This window comes from Rosa chinensis, chromosome 6 (assembly GCF_002994745.2).
Source record: "Rosa chinensis cultivar Old Blush chromosome 6, RchiOBHm-V2, whole genome shotgun sequence".
Lineage (NCBI taxonomy): Eukaryota > Viridiplantae > Streptophyta > Magnoliopsida > Rosales > Rosaceae > Rosa > Rosa chinensis.
This window is the reverse complement of record NC_037093.1, coordinates 51,432,919-51,451,815: the sequence shown is the minus strand read 5'-3', so window position 1 is coordinate 51,451,815 and position 18,897 is coordinate 51,432,919. Positions and strand designations below refer to the sequence as shown.

The following is an 18,897-nucleotide window of genomic DNA, read 5'->3' as shown; positions in this document are numbered from 1 at the left end:
ACTAATTAAAAAGACATGGGTTACACTTCTGGTCCTCAAACATAATAGATCCAACTAGCAACGAAACTTATATAGGAAGACATTTCAGGGTTTTACAACATTACCAAGTGACAAATTCGTTTTCATCTAGGAAGTAAGCTTACTGGTAGGAAACTGAATTCCACATCAAACAGATAACATTAGACCATACTTTTCATAGCAAATATGCTAGTTTATTCAGCGAAGTAGTAGTCTTGTGCCAGTAATGGATTCTGCACATGATGATGCTAGGAGAACAACCTTACAGAACCACTGGGATTTTGACTGACCAAGGGAGATACATATGTTTTACTGCAGACAATGTTCAGTGCGCACGCTCTTTGATCACCTCAAGATCCATCTCTGTTGGGTCAGTAGCTTGAATCTCGTAGTGGATACCATCCAGCTCCCGCCTAAATTGGTCTTTCGATGTGGCATACAGCATCTTGGCACGGATCCGGGAGGTTGAAGGGGACCTGATCATTATAATGCAAATAATCATCACCAATACATGATATAACAAGTGTTTGAAATACAAGACGTTAAAATAACTGGAAATGAGGGAATGCAAGGGTAATGCAGTTAAGCATGATAAACAAAATTGAGAAAGTTGCTTTATAATTTGTAGTTCCAATAGCAACTTGATTTGCAAGACACGTTTCACTGAACAATAATTCATGAAATCAGGACCAAACCATTTTGCATCATTCCTTTCATATAAGAGCTTCTCAAACATGAATATTGAATATGTTATCTATGTACAAATGCAAATTATCCACGATTAAGGAATTGGTATCAAAATCCGCCTTACTAAAAGAAAAGGGGTTTTTAAACAAAAGATGGCTGAAGTTTTCAAAAAATTGCAACAGGGATCACAGTGCATATATATAACAAGGCAATATCAGTGGTGAGGGGATTATATAGACCAAAACTAACCAAGCAATGAAGAAGATCTTGCTCTTTTGACAGTTATCAGAGGTTACAAAATCAAAGTCATATACTGCATATCGGCAATCATTCTCCGGCAAAGCCGCCACAAAATCATCATAACTCTCAGCCGGACCACCAATCTTCTCAACCACAACCTCCTTTTTCTTCTCATCCACCCTAAATATCACATAGCGGTGAACCTTCTTCCTCTGCAGTTCCATAAAAGTGTTCTTGCTGTGCTCAGCCGCAGCCATGGCACACGAAGCATTCGGCTGCAAACAAAACCCAACTCTGTCATACAAACACAGCACCATCTAAACTCCTTTCACCAAACACCAATCAAACCTAAATAGTTTTTTTTTTTTTTTTTTTGAGAAAATCAAACCTATATAGTTACTTAGCCTTAAGACATCTATTATCTGTTTAGCCACAATTTGGATCATGCAAATATAGCCAGAAAAACAATAGATCCTAAAGTTTTAAGCTTTAATGTCAGCTCAAAGAACAAAAACGAAAAAGCTTCAAGCTTTATTCTACAGTAACCAGATAAATACTGAAAAACTCAGCTGGGTACTTGGAGAAACATGGGCTTCGACACAAAATCTTGAACTCTTCACCAAACCAACAAAGATCAAACAAGCAAAGAGAGAGAGAGAGAGAGAGAGAGAGAGAAAAGCAAATCAGATCAGAGAGACACACCCGACTGAGCCCTCTGAAAGACATTGCCACTGCAGCACAAAAGATCTTAACCTCGAAAACAGAACTGGTGCTAATTGAAAACTAGAGCAAAAGAGTTGCAAGCTAAAATGGTAGATGGGAATGGGGGGAAGAAAAGCAGGAATCTTTATTTGTGAGGTGAGAAAGAGAAAAAGAAAGAAGGGGAGATTCGGATAGTAAAGAAGGCGGAGTGTGCCTACAGCTCTTGTTACAGGTCCGACGGTGCGTAGGACTAACGCTCCTTTTTCCCCTTTCTGTATTCAAACCCGGACGTTGACTCGGGGACGGATTTCGATGTCGTCAGATTGGACCACGGTGACGTCGGCATCTGCGTTATCTGTTCGCCACGTCCCTCTTCCTACGACACGTCGTTTCCCTCTTCTATTCATAATTGTTTCGATTGAAAATTGTAGGGTTTCTTTTTGGCTGAATTTGGGGCTTTTTTCTGGGTTGTGCTTGAAATTGGGTTTTTTGGGGGCAGCTGTCAAGCGATTCGGGTGTGAAAATGGATTCGGAAGGTACGTGGTGGTTTTCAGGAGAAAAAGAAAAAAATAAAAATTGGATCTTGATTTTTTTTCTTTCTTTCTTTCTTTCTTTCTGAATTAAAGGTTTGATCTTTGTACTTTTGTTATATATTTTTGGCAGCGCAAAATCCATCGCAAGTGCTTGCTACACTGCTCAGCAAGAGAACCAAGCTTCAAGACGAACTCAGAGGAATTGAGAAACAGGTGTTTCCTTCTTCTTCTTCTTTTTGCCTTCTTCAATTATCCGAGGCATGCATTTGGGTTTCTGGGTTGATTACTTCTTCTTAATGGAAAACTTTTTATATTTCTTTTAAAACTAATTGTGTTTTCCTTTCGAAGAATTAGTAACTCTTTGTTAAGTAGTTTTTATTTTTACAAAAAGATGCCCAATAGTTTAGAAGCGAAATGCAGCAGGAGGAGCCATGGATTTTATCTCCTTCTGTAGTTTCAGCGGAGCTGCATTACTAGTCGAATCTCTGCTTCTGGAACTAATGCTTTGTTTCACTGCAGGTCTATGATCTAGAGACTACGTATCTGCAGGACCCGAGTCAATGTGGCAATGTATTAAAAGGGTTTGAAGGGTTTCTATCTTCATCAAAGAGCACTGCCTTGTAAGCCTTCCTTCGATTCTTATTATCAGATTAGCTTCCTTCCTTAGCCTGAATGTGTAGGACTTTTGTTTCCTGTTAATGTTTGACTACAAAGCTGGCGTAATGTATTTTGCCAGTTGAACTCTGATCATTCAAAACAAATTTATTCTGTTTCCTATGAAGAACTACTGTTTAAGTACTCTAGCTATATATGCCAGAACAAATATACTGTTCTGTTCTGATTTTCATTGTCGACTTTTGATTCTTGCAAGACACCATTTGCTTAACTTGAATTAGTTAAATTTTGTCATCTACAACAAGGTCATTTCATTTGCTGAACACTTTCGCAGCTTAAACCGTCATTGTTAGGTTTTAGCTCACCTAGTGATTCCTACTAGCCTTGAATAACCCAAAGCCAGGGCAAAGGATTTATGGTTGCAGAGTTGAATCCCCATTTGGGAACGTTGCTTCTATATATGATATTAGTAGTTTTGGAATAATTTAGTTCTTGATTTATAACTAGGCAGGGCTACTTTATGTCAGAGCACTTCCAACTTGAAAATAGATGGTTGTTACACAATAATTTTCCTCCAAATAATCTCTCTCTTTTTTCTTTGTCTGTTATCTTTTGGCATACAAGAATCGTCATGTGAGTTACCATAATCTATATGTAAATCGATGTATTGTGCATTTTACACATATGTGTGTGTTGAAAGTTTCTCCTGTCCAAATTTATGGTATGCATATGTATTAATGCCAAGGCATTTTTCAACACTCTGGTTGCAGCCTGAAGCGATCTAGGAAATTTCAACCTGAAGACAGGCTCTTCTCATTATCTTCCGTGACATCACCAGCAGTAAGTATTCTCAACCCTGATGTCTTGATTTGGTGGCCTTTCTTGTCTTCTTCATATATGAATGTGTTTTCCAAATTATGGGTTCAGTTGTGGAAGCAAACAGTTTAAAACACTTTGCTAAAGATAGCTCAAAGAAACTTGCACTTGTATAATACAGACTCGCAGGCGGCTAGATACTGATAAATAGTATTTTCTCTCATTCATAGCATACGGTTCTAGTTGTACTGGATACTGAATTCTCTTTTTCCTCTTTTCAGGCTGAAGAGCTTACAGCTGGACGAGATGGTAAGCCCATACTAACAAATATATAGAAAAAGTGCCCAATATTTATTTCATCTCCCTTCATGTTTACTGTAGATGGGAGATCAGACTTTGGTCCCGGCCGTTCTAAAGGGGGTATATACGCGAATGGGCAGTAAGTACTCCTCTAGTTTTCTCTATACTCTGCTCGCCTTGTATAAAAGGCTCAAAAGTAGCATATTTTTGAGGTTTTACCCCAGGCAGCAGTATTCTGAGTTTTAATTATTTGTATGGCTTTGCAGAGGAAAACCGAAGAAAGGAAGACCTACTCCAAGAGATGCAAAGAGAATCAGGCCGTCGAGTGAACAAGATTATGACTATGAAGATGATCCTGATATGATGTGACCGAGGAAATGCCTGGTGGCGTTTCCCTACGAGCTCTGCACGGGGCAGCTAGTTAGCTAGAGTTTTAAACAGAGATATAGCTTTTGTTTCAAAGTTTTGTTGTGGCAGAACTTCTCAGTAAAGCATAGCCCCCCCTTTCACTCGTGTAATTTAACCCTATGTCAGGCTGTAAATGATTTCTCCTCGATTAAAATTAGTTGTTTCTGCTCAAGTTATGTTCAAGAATAGATCTATATGCTCTGTAAGCACTTTGGATATGCAAGCAGCATGGCTGTAGAATCACTTTTCCGTTACGGTGGTATAAAATCATTTGAAATTGTCATTTGCCAACTTTATTTTACTGGGTAATGCGCAATAAACATGATGATCCTTCTCAAAAAAAAAAAAAAATCAACACCATTGTCACCGGTCTTATGAACTACCTCAAGTGTGACGACGTCGTTTTGCACTAAGACCTATGCAAAAGCAAAATTGGTCAAATGGAGTACGACACCGTTTCCCATTGTTGCATTTTGGTTCCATATTTCTCAATTGCGCAGGCGGTGAGGCCCCTCCGATTCTGCCGCCGAATTTCTTCTCCCCTACTTTTGCTTGTTGGTTTAGTCCTCTTATGAACTTACTGGTATGTTTCTATGTATTTAGTATTTACATCACTGTTTCACATAAACACATGCATATGCAACTCGGTCTCCTTTCCTACGTTGTTGCTTACTCGACAGTCAATTGTTGCCGTTCATTTGATTGGTTAGGAGAGGATAAAGATGCAGAAGAAGGAGCCAGATAAAGCGCCGCCGCCGCCTGAGCTGCCGGTGTACTGGATCGAAACCTCTGAAGCAGTCTCGTACCGCTGTGAATTTGAACCCCACGGTCACCTCTCTGTAAGTTTACCTGTTCTTCACCACTTATGTGTATATAGAGTGTGTATTCATTTCTGGGTTCTGGGTTTAATTGGTGTAGCTTAAACCCCCAAGATGGGTTTCACTTAAATTTGGCTTCTTCTTTTTTATTGCCTGAGTGTTTGGGGATGTTGTAGTTTGAGGCCAGAGTGAGTTAGTGACTCAGTGTTAGGTTGCGGCTTTCTGTTTTAACTAATGGTAATGAAAGACGTGTTCTTTCTGGTGTTTAGTTCTGTTTGAAATTCAAAGAATGGCCTTAAAATAGTTTTCCAGGCTTATTTGGCAGAAACAATGGTATAGTGTGTGGGATGTAAATGAGGAAGCTTTTGATTCATCGCGGTTTTAGAATGCCTGATAAAATGCTATATGTCATCTGTGCAAAATTCGGGGTCTGGGGATTGGAAAGCTGCTTACTTGAACTAGCTGGACAAAGTATGTGGCTTTGTGTGTTTTAGGTTGGATTTTAGTATTGCTCTGTTTAAATTACTTTAACTGCATTAGGTTCTCTGCAGGTGAAAATTCTTGATGACTCGAGGCCGGTAATCCGTAGGGTTGCAGATTCCTTCGTCAATAAGTTTTTCCCCTCAGGATATCCATATAGGTAACTTCATGATTGATTCTTACTGAACAGCACATAGAAACGATTGTATCAGTTATTTAGCCTTTCAAGTTTTGCCTGTGCAGTGTCAATGAGGGATATCTCAGGTACACACAATTTCGGGCACTGCAACACTTCACCAGTGCAGCGCTTTCGGTGCTTTCAACTCAGGTTTTTTCTGACACCTGCAAAGCAATTGATGAGTAAATGGCAGAGTTTTTTTTTTTTCTTTTTCCCTCAGGTTTACTGATTGAAACTTCTAATAAAGTTTATAGTGCTTGTTTGAAATATTATCTAAACTTGTGGTATAAAAATAGCAATATAGGATATTTAATATACTGAGTTTTGTGTTTGTATACATATAATGCATGCATATACACTATCTTATTATTAGAATTCATGTGTGGTAATTCATCAAAAAACTGCTATTATGCTTGTACTCTTTCTTTCACTCTCTCCCCGCCTCTATTCCTCTCTCCCTCAGTATATGCAATCTTTATGACTTCTGTGCTATAAATCATTGTCTGCGTTCTTACTCCTTTGCAGTCACTCCTGTTTGCTGCAGGCTTGCGACCTACCCCTGCACAAGCAACTGTTGTTAGTTGGGTAAGTTGTCGATGTTTGGAGAATATCATATAGGTTGCAACCAAAGCATGACTCTAAATACCATACATTCTCAACATGCAGGTCCTAAAGGATGGGATGCAGCACATGGGTAAGCTCATATGTAGTAATTTGGGTGCAAGAATGGATTCAGAGCCTAAACGCTGGAGAATTTTGGGTTTGTACTATGGTTCTCCATCTTTTGATTTATTATGTGTTTGCCACACAATCTGTTATATTTCCTTGATAAGAGCTGCAGTTGGATATTGTGTTGGGAAGTGATATTGAATGCTTTAGAAGCTGCTTCTGATTGAATCAAGCCTCCATTTTGCAGCTGATGTACTCTATGACTTGGGCACTGGCTTAGAAGTTCTTTCTCCTTTATGTCCACAATTTTTTCTTGAAGTTGCAGGCCTAGGCAATTTTGCAAAGGTATCAGTTTTTGTACTTATGCATTTATGTGGTCCTTCAAGCTTATAGGCATTAGATTCATGTATTCTCACTCTCAAATTTCATTTTATTATCATTTTGCTGCTTGTAGGCGTTATATTTCCATTTTGTTTGTGTTAACTATGTGAAGTAGATAAACTTGTCATGTAATTTATTGTTTCTCTATTCCTTTGCAATTAATAAATTGAGTCACTTCTAGACTTCCAAAATATCATTGTGTAGATTCCTCAGTGTTGAAACTTGTTACCTTTAACAGGGGATGGCAGTTGTTGCAGCAAGAGCAACAAGATTACCAATTTATTCCTCCTTTGCAAAAGAAGGCAATCTTAGTGACCTGTTTGCAAAAGGGGAGGCAATCTCAACTGTGTTCAATGTTCTTGGAATAGGGTTAGGAATCCAGTTAGCATCTACTATCTGTTCATCAATTCAAGGAAAGGTATATGATATAATTTTGCAGTTAAATTTCTTTTGTAATCTTATCTACAATTTGAATGCTTCAAGATCTGTAGAAAAGAAAATAGAATTCATTTCATTGGGTGCTCATGAGTTTCTACTATGATTGCTAAAGAAAAAGCTTCTAATTATTGATTGCAGATGGTAGTTGGGCCTCTTCTTTCAATCGTACATGTATATTGTGTCATTGAAGAAATGCGGGCAACTCCTGTGAACACTCTGAATCCTCAGAGGACCGCAATGCTTGTGGCTGATTTCATCAAGGTTTGTTTAAACTCTCTATCTGGGGGCGTATTTGTGTATATCTCTATATTATCTCTTAAACCTGCTTTTAAATCCATTCTAGACGGGAAAAGTATCAAGCCCAGCTGACCTAAGGTATAAAGAAGATCTTCTCTTTCCTGGGCGACTCATAGAAGATGCTGGAAATGTAAAAGTGGGAAAGTCCTTCCGCAAGGTTTTTAAGCCTTCAAAACTTGATGAATTGAAACAAATATTCCCAGACGAGAAGTTTCTTCTGAATCCTGGAAAAAAATCGGTTGACATGGTATTGGAGCACAGTGCTACCGGTGAAGATGCCTTGAGGGGGTGGCTTGTTGCCGGATTTGCAGCTGACATGGAGAAGTCTTCTCATGTTCCAACTTCAACTGCACTCGAAGAGGCTTACGAGAAGATGAATGATGTATTTGGTCCATTTGTTTCTGAACTTCAGGCCAAGGGGTGGCACACCGATCGTTTTCTTGACGGAACAGGAAGTCGTTTTGCTTGGTAGTTACGTAATTGCAGATGATTCTTCTTCAAGATATAGAAATTCATTGATACAGTTAGGATCCAAATACAGGAACTCGGAGACAAATCAGACAATTGTTTAGAAAAGCAGAAAACTTCTGCAACTTATTATGACATTTTGTACTTGATGACCCTTTGGTTTCAGTTGTATTTAGGGTTTAACCTAGAGACGTACTATCATGATCAGCATCCCATCATTCTCTCTACACTATTCTATGATCTAACTATTATAAAATACTATGTCATCAGTCACAATTTCAAACGTAAGATCAGTGATTGGAGAACTCGCATCTCAGAAATTGTCATGCTCCTAATCAAAAAGTTGAAGCTTTTTGTTTAGAATTATAAATCAAGTGCGAGTTGAAGGCAGCAACGGCATGCTCATTATTATTGCAGAAGATAGCAATCTTTTTCAGGCCCCTGCAGATGCTCGATCACTTTGATTAAACTAAAGCTAAAGCTGTTCATTCTTCTTTAAACGTGTCCTTGGTTTTGCACGACATGTCTTTTGGTACCAGCCGACGTCTAATATAGAATGCAATTGAAAGTTTGAAACTTTCAGGTAAAGGCAACCTTTGAAAAGAAAACCAAACCACAATTCTTTCGGATCATGTTTTGAACAAGGACCCCATATGAACAATACTAGCTAGTAGTAAGCAGGAGCAGTTTCTCAGTAGGGCCGCCATTGCACGTGCGTGTGGTAGAGTGTGGGGAGTAATTTTAGAAATTGAGTGGATTGTGATTGGTGGGTGTACTGTGCCACTAGCATGGCAGCCGCCCTGAAGAATTTATCAGTAAGCAGGTTGGCTTTGGCTGCTGATACATGGATGGATATTTCCACCACCACCTCTTAATTTCTACTTGAAGGATTTTGTCTTCTTCAGCTTTGAGCCTTTGAATGAGTTAACAAGCTCAATAACGGTCAACTAATCCACTTCGGTAACAAAGACTATCCTACATATGAGGGGAGACTGAGTTCATGTATATATAAGGAAGCCAGAAACTAAAAAATATAGAAATAGGAGAGTTTTGAATTAGGGAAACCCTGTTGGAATTTGCAATATAAACATTACAATAATATTACAAATAGAGCCTCCCTGAAAACGAGTTGAACATGTAAGAAAATACAAATCTACAAATAGAGGATACAACATTGAAAGAAATGGAGTAAGAGGAATTATGAATTAGGAGTTTAGGACAGCTTATCAATTTCGCTCAAGCATAGTACCAAGTTATCTTTGAAATAGACTTTTGCACCAACGGGTTGCTTGAACCAGTGCAATAGGGTCATGGCGTCTGGCCGTCTGCCGTCCGGTCTCTAAGATTCAACAGTCCCTTAAATATAAATTAATGTGTACTCTCAATATCTAGCTAGTTGAGTTGAAGTATGCTTTGAGAAGCTCAATACATTTATTAGAATGTGGAGTAAAATATTTGATGCACAAAAGTGTGAATGAGTATCTAAATTTCTGTCTACATTTTTCTATATATATTATATCGTTCGAGTCAATCCACTATGAAAAAGAATGAAATATATAAGATATTAGTTCTTACGTACTCGTATTAATTTTTTTTCAACTGTAGTACATTCAAAGTTTGAATCTCTCCAAAAAACAAAAATCAAAACAAAAAACAAAAAAACAAGAAAAATGGAAGACACAAGTAGCTTTTCTTCATGTATGCATTATAATTCTTGAAATTGTTTGATTTTGTCTCTTGGTTTTGGTCAATAGTTGAAGTTGTCCATTCATAAACACACGTGCACGTGTAACATTACATATATCAATGAGATCATCGATCTTATATTAAATTCTTTGAAATCGAACAGAATCATGCACAGTTGCACACTAATCAAAGAGAGCAGGTATTTAGAATTTATAACAATAGAACGCCTATTAGTTCTGAATTGTCCTTGACTTTGGATCATCTCTCTCTCTCTCTCTCTCTCTCTCTCTCTCAGAATAGTTACAATATGCTGAAAATCACCAACGCATAAGTATTAAGTTCAACACCATATTCAATATGACAATGCCAATCGTTTGGTAGAAAAGTACGTCATGAAATATTTTGATATATCACAATTGACTAGCTTTGATTTGAGAGGGCGTGCATGTCTTAAAACTATTTTATGATGAGCGTAGTTAGTTTAGGGCACATAAGCTCCCTAAATTCAAAAGCTAATGTATAAGGAAAGTGATGACATACACCAGTCACTAGAGTCAAGAACTCAAGATTTTGGCTATGATATGTTTAATCAAGTAGATTTAGGTCTCAATACATTTAACCAGGAGGAGAGAGTAGCGAAAGTTTTTAACACATGAAATCTTATTTTAATATGGTGCTCGTGAGGATATTATACGCAACTAATATGGAAGAAGACGAAGATAAGAGATTTGAAAGTTTGAAACTCGGTAGCTACTTTATTATTCCTTCAGATCGAGTCAGGCTAAAGTTAATTTCTCTGAGGAAGATCGATATGCTCGAGTTGATTAATGTTCGTAAATTAATTAATCATATCAGTCATACCTATCTACCTTATCAAAGAGGCACAAATATAAAGATCGATCAAAGAAATATTCATCTTCCTCCTTGATTTCAGAGTGAGCATCTACTGAGTTAATTACTTAATTAGGATGCATGGACTGCTTTAATTTGGAGTATGTGATGATGATTTATATATCTAATTTAGTTCCCGGATATTGTGATCGACATGGTGATATATACTAATTTAAAGGTTTTTGCTTGATCCAAATAGTACATCAATTGGTTTTAATTTGAAATGTGACAGTTTTTTGCACTTCGAGAGTTCTAATAGACTGATATGACCGATAATCGGTTCGTAACTTGATCTAGTAATACATCATTATTAGCTTGATTATCAAAACTTGTGAATGACCTGATATCAAAAGACATATTTAAATATCAGAGATTAGAATTGTATTTATGTTCAAACCTATATTATATGTATGTACATCTTAGAATTTGCAGAATACAGATTATGTGTTTTTAGTTTAGTTAGAAGTCTAAACCGACGGAGCGATGGATTTCAACAAAACATCAGTCAACTCTCCTAAAAGATTGAACCCAAACACTTTTGCAATGTTTCTGTAAGGTGGAAGAAGCTGGGAATTGAACAAAAGTTGGTGTAACTTTGAAGGTGTTAGTGACATCACGTAGTAATCAGGACTTGCTTTTGTACATTATTTTCAATTCTAATTTGACTAATCAATTAGTTCCACTACTCGCACATAATTATCATCAGCTACCACTACTACTTAAAATTAGTCCATGTTGACGGAAAATCTACACTAGCTAAATGACTTCTCGCCCGGTCTATTTTAGTTCAACTTGGCCGGTGATCCCATCTTTGAAATTTCTGGTAATTGTCAAATACGGGCATTGGTCCCATGTTCAAAGACGGCATTAGGGTTTTAATTATATATATATATATATATATATATATATATATATATATATATTCTACCTCATCCTCTTTGAAAATCATGCACATAAGATAGAAATCCAACCTAGTAAAAGGTAGTGGCATGTTAAGTTATATTTCCCGGATGTTTTAATCGGTGGTATTTTCTGTCATGCTAGTAAGTTTTACAGGTTTTACGGTTTGTTAGTTTCAAAATTTGCAATTTCAGTTTCGAAATTTTTCTGTTTTCTGAATTTATAGAAATTAATGAAATTTGAACATCGGCTGAAACACCGGCAATATTAACAAGTAATAATCAATTTCGGATAACTTTAAATCCTTGATTGATTCTACAGTTTATGTCATTTTCTTGACATTCTAACAAATGAAAATGTAGCTAATTAAGTTAACCAATTAAGCTAATTCTACACTCTACTATATATATAGTCTATATATATGCCGCCACATACGTTTGTCACTTTGCTTAACATTAACAAGCTAATCAAATCATGTTAACTTGGTCTACACTATAAACTTTTGTCTTCAATAGACATCCAACATTGAACTCGCAGATGGATATTTACAGATGGAGGGATAGCTTTTTTTTTTTTTTGAAGGATATTGACATTGTGTGTGCCATTCAAACTAGGGTTCAGTTCTAGAGTTGTAATAAGAGAGAAGGTTCTAGATTTCCTAATTATATTCGGATTCTATTTCCTTGTATGACAAGATTATGTACTTTGTAAATCCCTATATAAAGGGCTCCTATTATCAATAATAGAACACACACAATTTCTCTCACAATTCTCTCGAATCATATTTTCCTACAACACGTTATCAGCACGAGCCCTAACCCTAGCCCTAAAAATCAAAATCCTAAAACTCTTCTCACAAAATCTGCCGCATGCCCCAGCCTTGCAACCCCGTGCTTGTTGCCCCCGAAGCTCCTACTCGCCCCTGCGCTAGCTGCCCCCGCAGCTCCCACTCGCTCATGCGCTTGCTGCTCTCCGAGTACGCACCCCGCAGCCATACACTCGCCCGCTGCCTCCGCAACCACCGCACACAGCTAGCCCACGCTAGCGTCTGTCCCCAGCAACCCGCGCACCAGCCTGCCCGTAGCCCTGTAGTCGCGCAGCCCAACAACCCTGCAGCCCTTGCGCAACGACCTCGCAGCAGCACCCCCACAACGCACTTGCAGCCCTACGTATCTGCAGCCCATGCTGCCCCGTGCATCCAACACAGCTTGCTGCCACTTGCTGCCCCTCGTTGCTACTGCTGCCCTAACACGCCTACATCAACGCGCGCGTGTTCTCAAGCCCCGAATCATCAAGTAAGTTTTTGTGATTAAAGTTCCTGCTTTCTTGTCTTTTAAATTTCTTTATTTGCTGCAGGATTTGCAATATACGAACATGGGTTTGATTATTTAATAAGCGGAATTGTGGGGATTCACACTAAACGAACTAAAAGCGTTCGTAATCAATGAACTAAGAGTGTTCATAATCTTCGGACTAAGAGTGTTTGCAAGCATCTATTTTTGACCATATTAAACATCACTGTTTCGGTCTAATCCAAATTTCTTGGAAATCGATTTTTTGGTAGCATTAAGGCTCGGAAATCTTAATATTAGTTTTCATGGAAGCATTGACTCCGAAACTAATCCGTTCTTGTTTCTCCTTTTTGGATATCAAACTTGAACGAGCTCGATTTTACTTCATTGGATTCTACGGGCACGAGATATTTATTGCCTATAATCCAAGAGCCATGTTCTAAAGGAACCGCTCAAGACTCACAAACTGAGATAGATAATTCCAGGACACTTACCCTGATAAAGCGCCACATGGAGATGGCACTCCAGTTTGAGTACATGAATGAGGATAGCGCTAGAAACCTTTGGGTAGCGCTTCGTGAATGTCATTCACAATTTTTTGAACTTAGAAGAATGATGGAATTATCTCTGCTTCTCTAACTTTGACAAAGTTATGGAATATTGTTCGGAAGCTCTCCGCATCAGACATTGATGCATGCCTGTGAAAAACTATCACAAAAGAACAATTGATTGAGAAAACCCTCAATACCTTCCCTGTCTATGCTATGAGGTCCTCTAATTTATTTCGGACTCATGTAAACGCAAGACGGATCACAAATTTCCATCAGCTAATTGAAGCTATGGCATGTGTTGAAAGGCACAGCCACGAACTTTGTGAATGGAAAATATGGTAGGCCTCAAGGATGGCTACCATGAGCACTATTCAATGGCTAGAAGAAGTCACCATGGATGATATGATCAACATGCTCATGAAGGTAATCGCCAAAGTTGGCAAATACATGACCAAAGGAGTCATGACATTGAGGGTTGGGGGTTGGACACCATGGCGCCACTTTTGGCCATGGTAACACTATTCCAACGCCAATGGTCCTAGGGACAATTTATATTGCGTCAATATGCCTCAATCAAGAGAGCATCCTCTACATTATGTTTTATGGAGTACTTGATCAATGGTGATCAAGACATCGAGTTCAAAAGACTTTAAATCTGGCGATGAAGACAAAATGCAGCATATTTTTATTTCGAGTAGTCTTTTAATTTTTTTTTTTCCCAAGAATTATGTAATAACAATTATGCCTTAATCAATAAATGACAATTTTGTATTAACTCTTTCTCAAGTGGCGCATCCAATGGAGTATGATGTCTAGGAAAGTGATTGAGATTAGTGGTACTTAAGAGAGCCTCGCTCCACTGACATCTCTCTCTACTTCCCTGGTCATATTTGATTGGAGTTACCAAATGGATTGAGTGACTACGATTTGTCTAAGTTTGAATTTTTATTTTGAATTAGACTTTGGTTAAGAAACTTTGATGTAATCATTGGCTATTAATAAAGTGTCGATTCTTTTACTTAATGTCTTGGACATACCTTAATTCAAACTTTATTTGAAAGATATAAAATCTAATGGTTTTCATGTGGAAACACATTGTGAGAATGGACAAGAGTTCATTTGCATCACCTCTAATGACTACGGACATAAACGAGTATTGGAGAAACTTATGAGTCGCTCTAGTGGGTTGTATGCAACCACTATTCGAGTCATTGAATCCAACCATGTCATGAAAGATGACTTATGGAATTCTGACACATATAGGCTTTGACACGACCGTTTGGGACACGCAGGTCATGATATGATGATCTGTGATACTATAGACTTCACACGAACATCTCTTTTTCAGAACGAAGAGAAGTGAGAATCAAAAGTCGATTCAAAGAGAGCATTGCACCACCGCCGAGCCTTGGGGCGCCGCCGCCATGCACCACATGCTGGCCAACGCCGGCCCCGTGATCCCCCTGCGGCAAAATCATGGCTTTGACGCCATGTATAGAGACTTGGCTCCTTTCTCTACTTCTTAAAGTAAATTGTGACATTGTGGCTCAACCAAAACCTTCATTGGTTGATTATAAGACCAATCTTTCGTTCTGTAAAGCCTGTTTTCTTAGGATCAAGACCATCCTAGGCAAAGGACACTAAAGAAATAACTCAATTCTTACATAGAATCCAATTTTGTGGATCGATTCAACCAACTTGCGAACTGCTTAGATGTTTTATGGTGTTGGTTAATGTGTGGACACGCTGGTCATGTGTCGCGCTATCATCCACTCGTAATGCTGCTTATAATGAACTCCTAGCCCATAACATATGGCTACAGGCTCACTACCCAGATCATCTCATTCAGTCAATTTGACTTGATAATGTTAGAGAGTTTACATCGAAAATTTTTGATGACTATTGCATATCATTGGGTATTGATATCAAATATCATATTCTTATGTACACACCCAATTGGTCTCTCGGAAAAGCCACCATTAAAAGACTACGATGGTAGCCAGGACTTTGATAATGTGCACCAATATTTCCGCTTGGGTTATGCAATATCGCATGCAGCTATGCTAATTCATCTACGATTCATAGTAGCCACTCAACTTTTATTTGCGTTACAGCTAGTGACTGGGTTCGAGTCTAATATCTCGTAATTATGCATATTTGATTGTGCAGTTTATGTGCCAATTGCGCCGCCACAGCGCATCAATATAAGTCATTGCAACGAATGCATATATATATATATATATATATATATTTGTGTTGGACATAAGTCTCCAACCACAAGTCCGCTATGTAGAACCCTTGACAGGCGATCTCTTTTTCACTGGATTTGCAAATTGTCACTTTGATGAGACAGTCTTCCCATCGTTAGGGGGAGATTAGAACGTCAATGTTCAACAGGAACGACAGGAATTGTCGTGGTCTGTCCCCACTATGTCTCATCTTGATCCCCTAAAAGTGACGAGATCACATATACCTGCTGCAAACATGTTTGCAAGGATTGATGTCCCCACAAGAGGACATGGTGCCACCCAGATGAGATGGGTACGACACCACTACCACGGATAGTGGTATGGTGACACGACAAATATGGCATAATGGCGTCATAGGCCATGGGTTCCGCTAGAGAGCGTAGAAGACCCATAGGTTCGATGGATTCTCGCCCTAGGAAGATAGCGAGTTTGGCACAACTTGATCCATTGATCATTAATACTCAAAATCAGTCTCATGAGAATATTCTGGATTGTGGTTATGTCCAAGAGACATCGTTAGGGGACGCCTTAATGTTAGAACAAATTCCTAAGAATATAGAGATCTTTACGAATTACACTAGTGTACATGAAGACGTGGAATTATTGAGACCAATGACATCAAACCTTACTCCGTTGAAGAATGCCAATGTAGAGAAAATTGGCCTAAATGGAAAGATGTGATCCAGGTTGAATTGGATTCACTAACAAAGAGGAAGGATTTCGGGCCTGAGATGCCAACACCTCCTAACATAAAACCTGTTGACATTAATAGGTCTTTGTTAGATAGCATGATGAGAAAAAGAGATGATAATCTCGCCTTATGGCACAAGGCTTCTCACAAAACGCCCTGAAATCGACTATGAGAAGACATATTCTCTCGTAATGGATGTCATTGCACTCCACTACCTTGTCAGTTTAGTAGTTTCCGAATAACTGAACATGCATCTTACGAATGTGGTCACTACGTATCTCTATGAGGATCTAGATATGGAATATAATGAAGGGTCTTGTGTACTTCATTTACCCAAATCAAGTGGCTCTTGACCAAGGAGCGAGTTTGCAATAAGGGTGAAATGCTCACTAAAGTGACTACTTGATTGGGAAGGGATATGATGAACTATGCCCCTGCGTTTTCATGACAAGTTATGGATTTGCAATTATCATGGTTTATGTTGATAAACATAATTGGAACCTTTGAGAGTTAAGGGAAATCACTGAACACCTGAAATCCAATTTTGAGATGAAGGACCTTGGAAGAATACGGTTTTGTCTAGATTTAGAACTTGTATACCCTGTCAATAAATTCTTTGCATTTCGATAAAGTCACTGATACACTCCCATGGTCGTCCGTAGTCTTGACCCTAAGAGGGATACGTTTCGTCCCAGGGATGATGACGAAGATGTGTTAATTGGCAGAAGTGTCTTATCTAAATGCAATAGGCGCATTATTGTACTTAACACAATACAAGACCAGACACCTCATTTGTTATGAACTTGTTGGCTAGATGTAGCCCTGCGCCAATGCAACGTCATTGGACTGGTATAAAGACAATCTTTCATTACTTAAAATGTATGATAGATATGGGCTTGTTCTATCCCTGCAGAGAGAAAAGAATGACGGAAGAATGAGAACGGATCTCATTAGCCCAAGAGACACTGTCCAAGACGCCATGACTAGCAAAGCTGCCACCGCCAAGGGTGGCCGGCATCCTCCTCCTCCCTTACACCAAAATGATGGTGATGTTTGCTGATGCAGGGTATCTCTCTGACCCTCACAAAGGTCGCTCCCAAATGGGTTATGTCTTTACCATGGGAAGCACCGCGATATCTTGGACGTCTATAAAATAGACCCTTGTTGCTACTTCCTCGAATCACGAGGAGACTATTACTCTACATAAAGCTGTGCATGAATGCATATGGTTAAGGTTTGTTATTAGACATATTCGAGAAACTTGTGGTTTGAAGTCTACCACAGATAAACCTACATGCATTTATGAGGATAATGCATTTATGAATTGAGCAAATGTCATTAGGTTTCATCAAGGGCAACAACACCAAGCATATATATCCTAAATTCTTTTACAATCAGCAACAATATTAATCACTTCTAAAGATTGAAGTGAATCAAATCCAATCAGAGGATAATGTAGCGAACTTATTCACTAAGTCGTTACCTAAATCCACCTTCGAGAAACATATGAAGAGACTCGGATTGAGAAAATTATCCGAACTCCTATGATTGTAGCAATCAAGGGGAGATGTTATTATGTCTACATGATCGATCTCGAAGAGTAAAAGACGTGTTGTGCTCTTTTTGTCCTTCGACCAGGGTTATTTTTATCCCACTAGGTTTTTGTTACCTGACAAGGTTTTTAACGAGGCAACGATCAAAGCGTCATCACCAAGTTTGAGCGGCACAAGGGGGAGTGTTGAAGGATATCGACATTGTGTGTGCCTCTTCAAACTAGGGTTTAGTTCTAGAGTTGTAATAGGAGAGAAGGTTTTAGATTTCCTAATTATATTCGGATTCTATTTCCTTGTATGACAAGATTATGTATTTTGTAAATCCCTATATAAAGGGCTCCTATTATCAATAATAGAACACACACAATTTGTCTCACAATTCTCTCGAATCATATTTTCCTACAACATTTGTTTTTTTTTTTTTTTTTTGAAGATTAGAAAAAAGTTTACAATGAAAAAACAAAACTCCGAGAAACACCCCTTTCCACCTGATCCAAATAGAATGTTGGGAACACAGAAAGGGGTAAGCAAGAAAACCGTACATGTGGAGTATGAAAGTTATAGGCTAAAAAAGCCACATGATCTGTTACAAAATTAGCTTCCTGATAAATATGTTGGAAGATGATAAACTGAATTTTTGCCGCTAGCTCTCTGATATCTTGAATTAAAGTCTTGATACACCAGGGAACAGTGGCTGAGCCTCAAACACAATCCATAACTAGCTTAGAGCCTCCTTCGATAATAATATTTTTGAACCCTTGAAGGAAAGCAGTATGCAAAGCCTCACGTAATGCCGTAACTTCTACCACTATAGTAGTCGTAGAACCCAATGGCCTGCAAGCTGCTACTAGAGGATTACCATCAAAATTACGAATAAGAAACTCAATAGTTGTTGTATCATTCCTCACTGAGCCATCAAAATTAATCTTTACAAGATTGGTATCCGGGGGTATCCAACGAATAGTTCTCTGAATAACTCTAGTAACAGGGTATTTTATGGTCTTCCCATTAACTTTCTGATAAGCGGAACCAAAAG

At 38.4% G+C, this 18,897-nt stretch overlaps 3 protein-coding genes across 3 annotated transcripts; 2 read left to right on the top strand and 1 right to left on the bottom strand.

Moving 5' to 3' along the window:
* Window positions 1-29: 29 nt before the first annotated feature.
* Window positions 30-1,886, bottom strand: LOC112170084 (actin-depolymerizing factor). The gene is made up of 3 exons (XM_024307230.2): window positions 1,648-1,886; window positions 955-1,220; window positions 30-494 (listed from the first exon to the last, which is right to left on the bottom strand). Exons 1-3 carry the CDS (start codon window positions 1,669-1,671, stop codon window positions 344-346), a joined length of 441 nt encoding a protein of 146 aa, XP_024162998.1. The 5' UTR covers window positions 1,672-1,886; the 3' UTR covers window positions 30-343.
* Window positions 1,887-2,024: 138 nt separating this feature from the next.
* LOC112170083 (chromatin modification-related protein eaf6) lies at window positions 2,025-4,573 on the top strand. The gene is made up of 7 exons (XM_024307229.2): window positions 2,025-2,183; window positions 2,311-2,393; window positions 2,700-2,800; window positions 3,566-3,635; window positions 3,893-3,920; window positions 3,993-4,050; window positions 4,178-4,573. The coding sequence occupies exons 1-7, from the start codon at window positions 2,171-2,173 to the stop codon at window positions 4,278-4,280; spliced, it is 456 nt and encodes a 151-aa protein (XP_024162997.1). The 5' UTR covers window positions 2,025-2,170; the 3' UTR covers window positions 4,281-4,573.
* A 149-nt stretch (window positions 4,574-4,722) lies between these two features.
* Window positions 4,723-8,258, top strand: LOC112170082 (protein root UVB sensitive 2, chloroplastic). The gene is made up of 10 exons (XM_024307228.2): window positions 4,723-4,902; window positions 5,030-5,158; window positions 5,689-5,777; window positions 5,861-5,945; window positions 6,321-6,380; window positions 6,462-6,555; window positions 6,712-6,809; window positions 7,084-7,263; window positions 7,422-7,544; window positions 7,627-8,258. The coding sequence occupies exons 1-10, from the start codon at window positions 4,738-4,740 to the stop codon at window positions 8,050-8,052; spliced, it is 1,449 nt and encodes a 482-aa protein (XP_024162996.1). The 5' UTR covers window positions 4,723-4,737; the 3' UTR covers window positions 8,053-8,258.
* Window positions 8,259-18,897: the final 10,639 nt, after the last annotated feature.

Bases quoted from the DNA above. Each gene is read 5' to 3' on its own strand.
- LOC112170082 (XM_024307228.2), top strand. From the start codon at position 4,738: ATGCAAAAGCAAAATTGGTCAAATGGAGTACGACACCGTTTCCCATTG. The intron at 5,159-5,688 runs GTAAGTTTACCT...GGTTCTCTGCAG, and splicing joins AACCCCACGGTCACCTCTCT to GTGAAAATTCTTGATGACTC. The intron at 6,381-6,461 runs GTAAGTTGTCGA...CTCAACATGCAG, and splicing joins AAGCAACTGTTGTTAGTTGG to GTCCTAAAGGATGGGATGCA.
- LOC112170084 (XM_024307230.2), bottom strand. From the start codon at position 1,671: ATGTCTTTCAGAGGGCTCAGTCGG. The intron at 1,221-1,647 runs GTGTGTCTCTCT...TTTTGTTTGCAG, and splicing joins CTTTCAGAGGGCTCAGTCGG to CCGAATGCTTCGTGTGCCAT. The intron at 495-954 runs GTTAGTTTTGGT...TATAATGATCAG, and splicing joins AAGATCTTCTTCATTGCTTG to GTCCCCTTCAACCTCCCGGA.
- LOC112170083 (XM_024307229.2), top strand. The intron at 3,636-3,892 runs GTAAGTATTCTC...TCCTCTTTTCAG, and splicing joins CTTCCGTGACATCACCAGCA to GCTGAAGAGCTTACAGCTGG. The intron at 3,921-3,992 runs GTAAGCCCATAC...TGTTTACTGTAG, and splicing joins GCTTACAGCTGGACGAGATG to ATGGGAGATCAGACTTTGGT.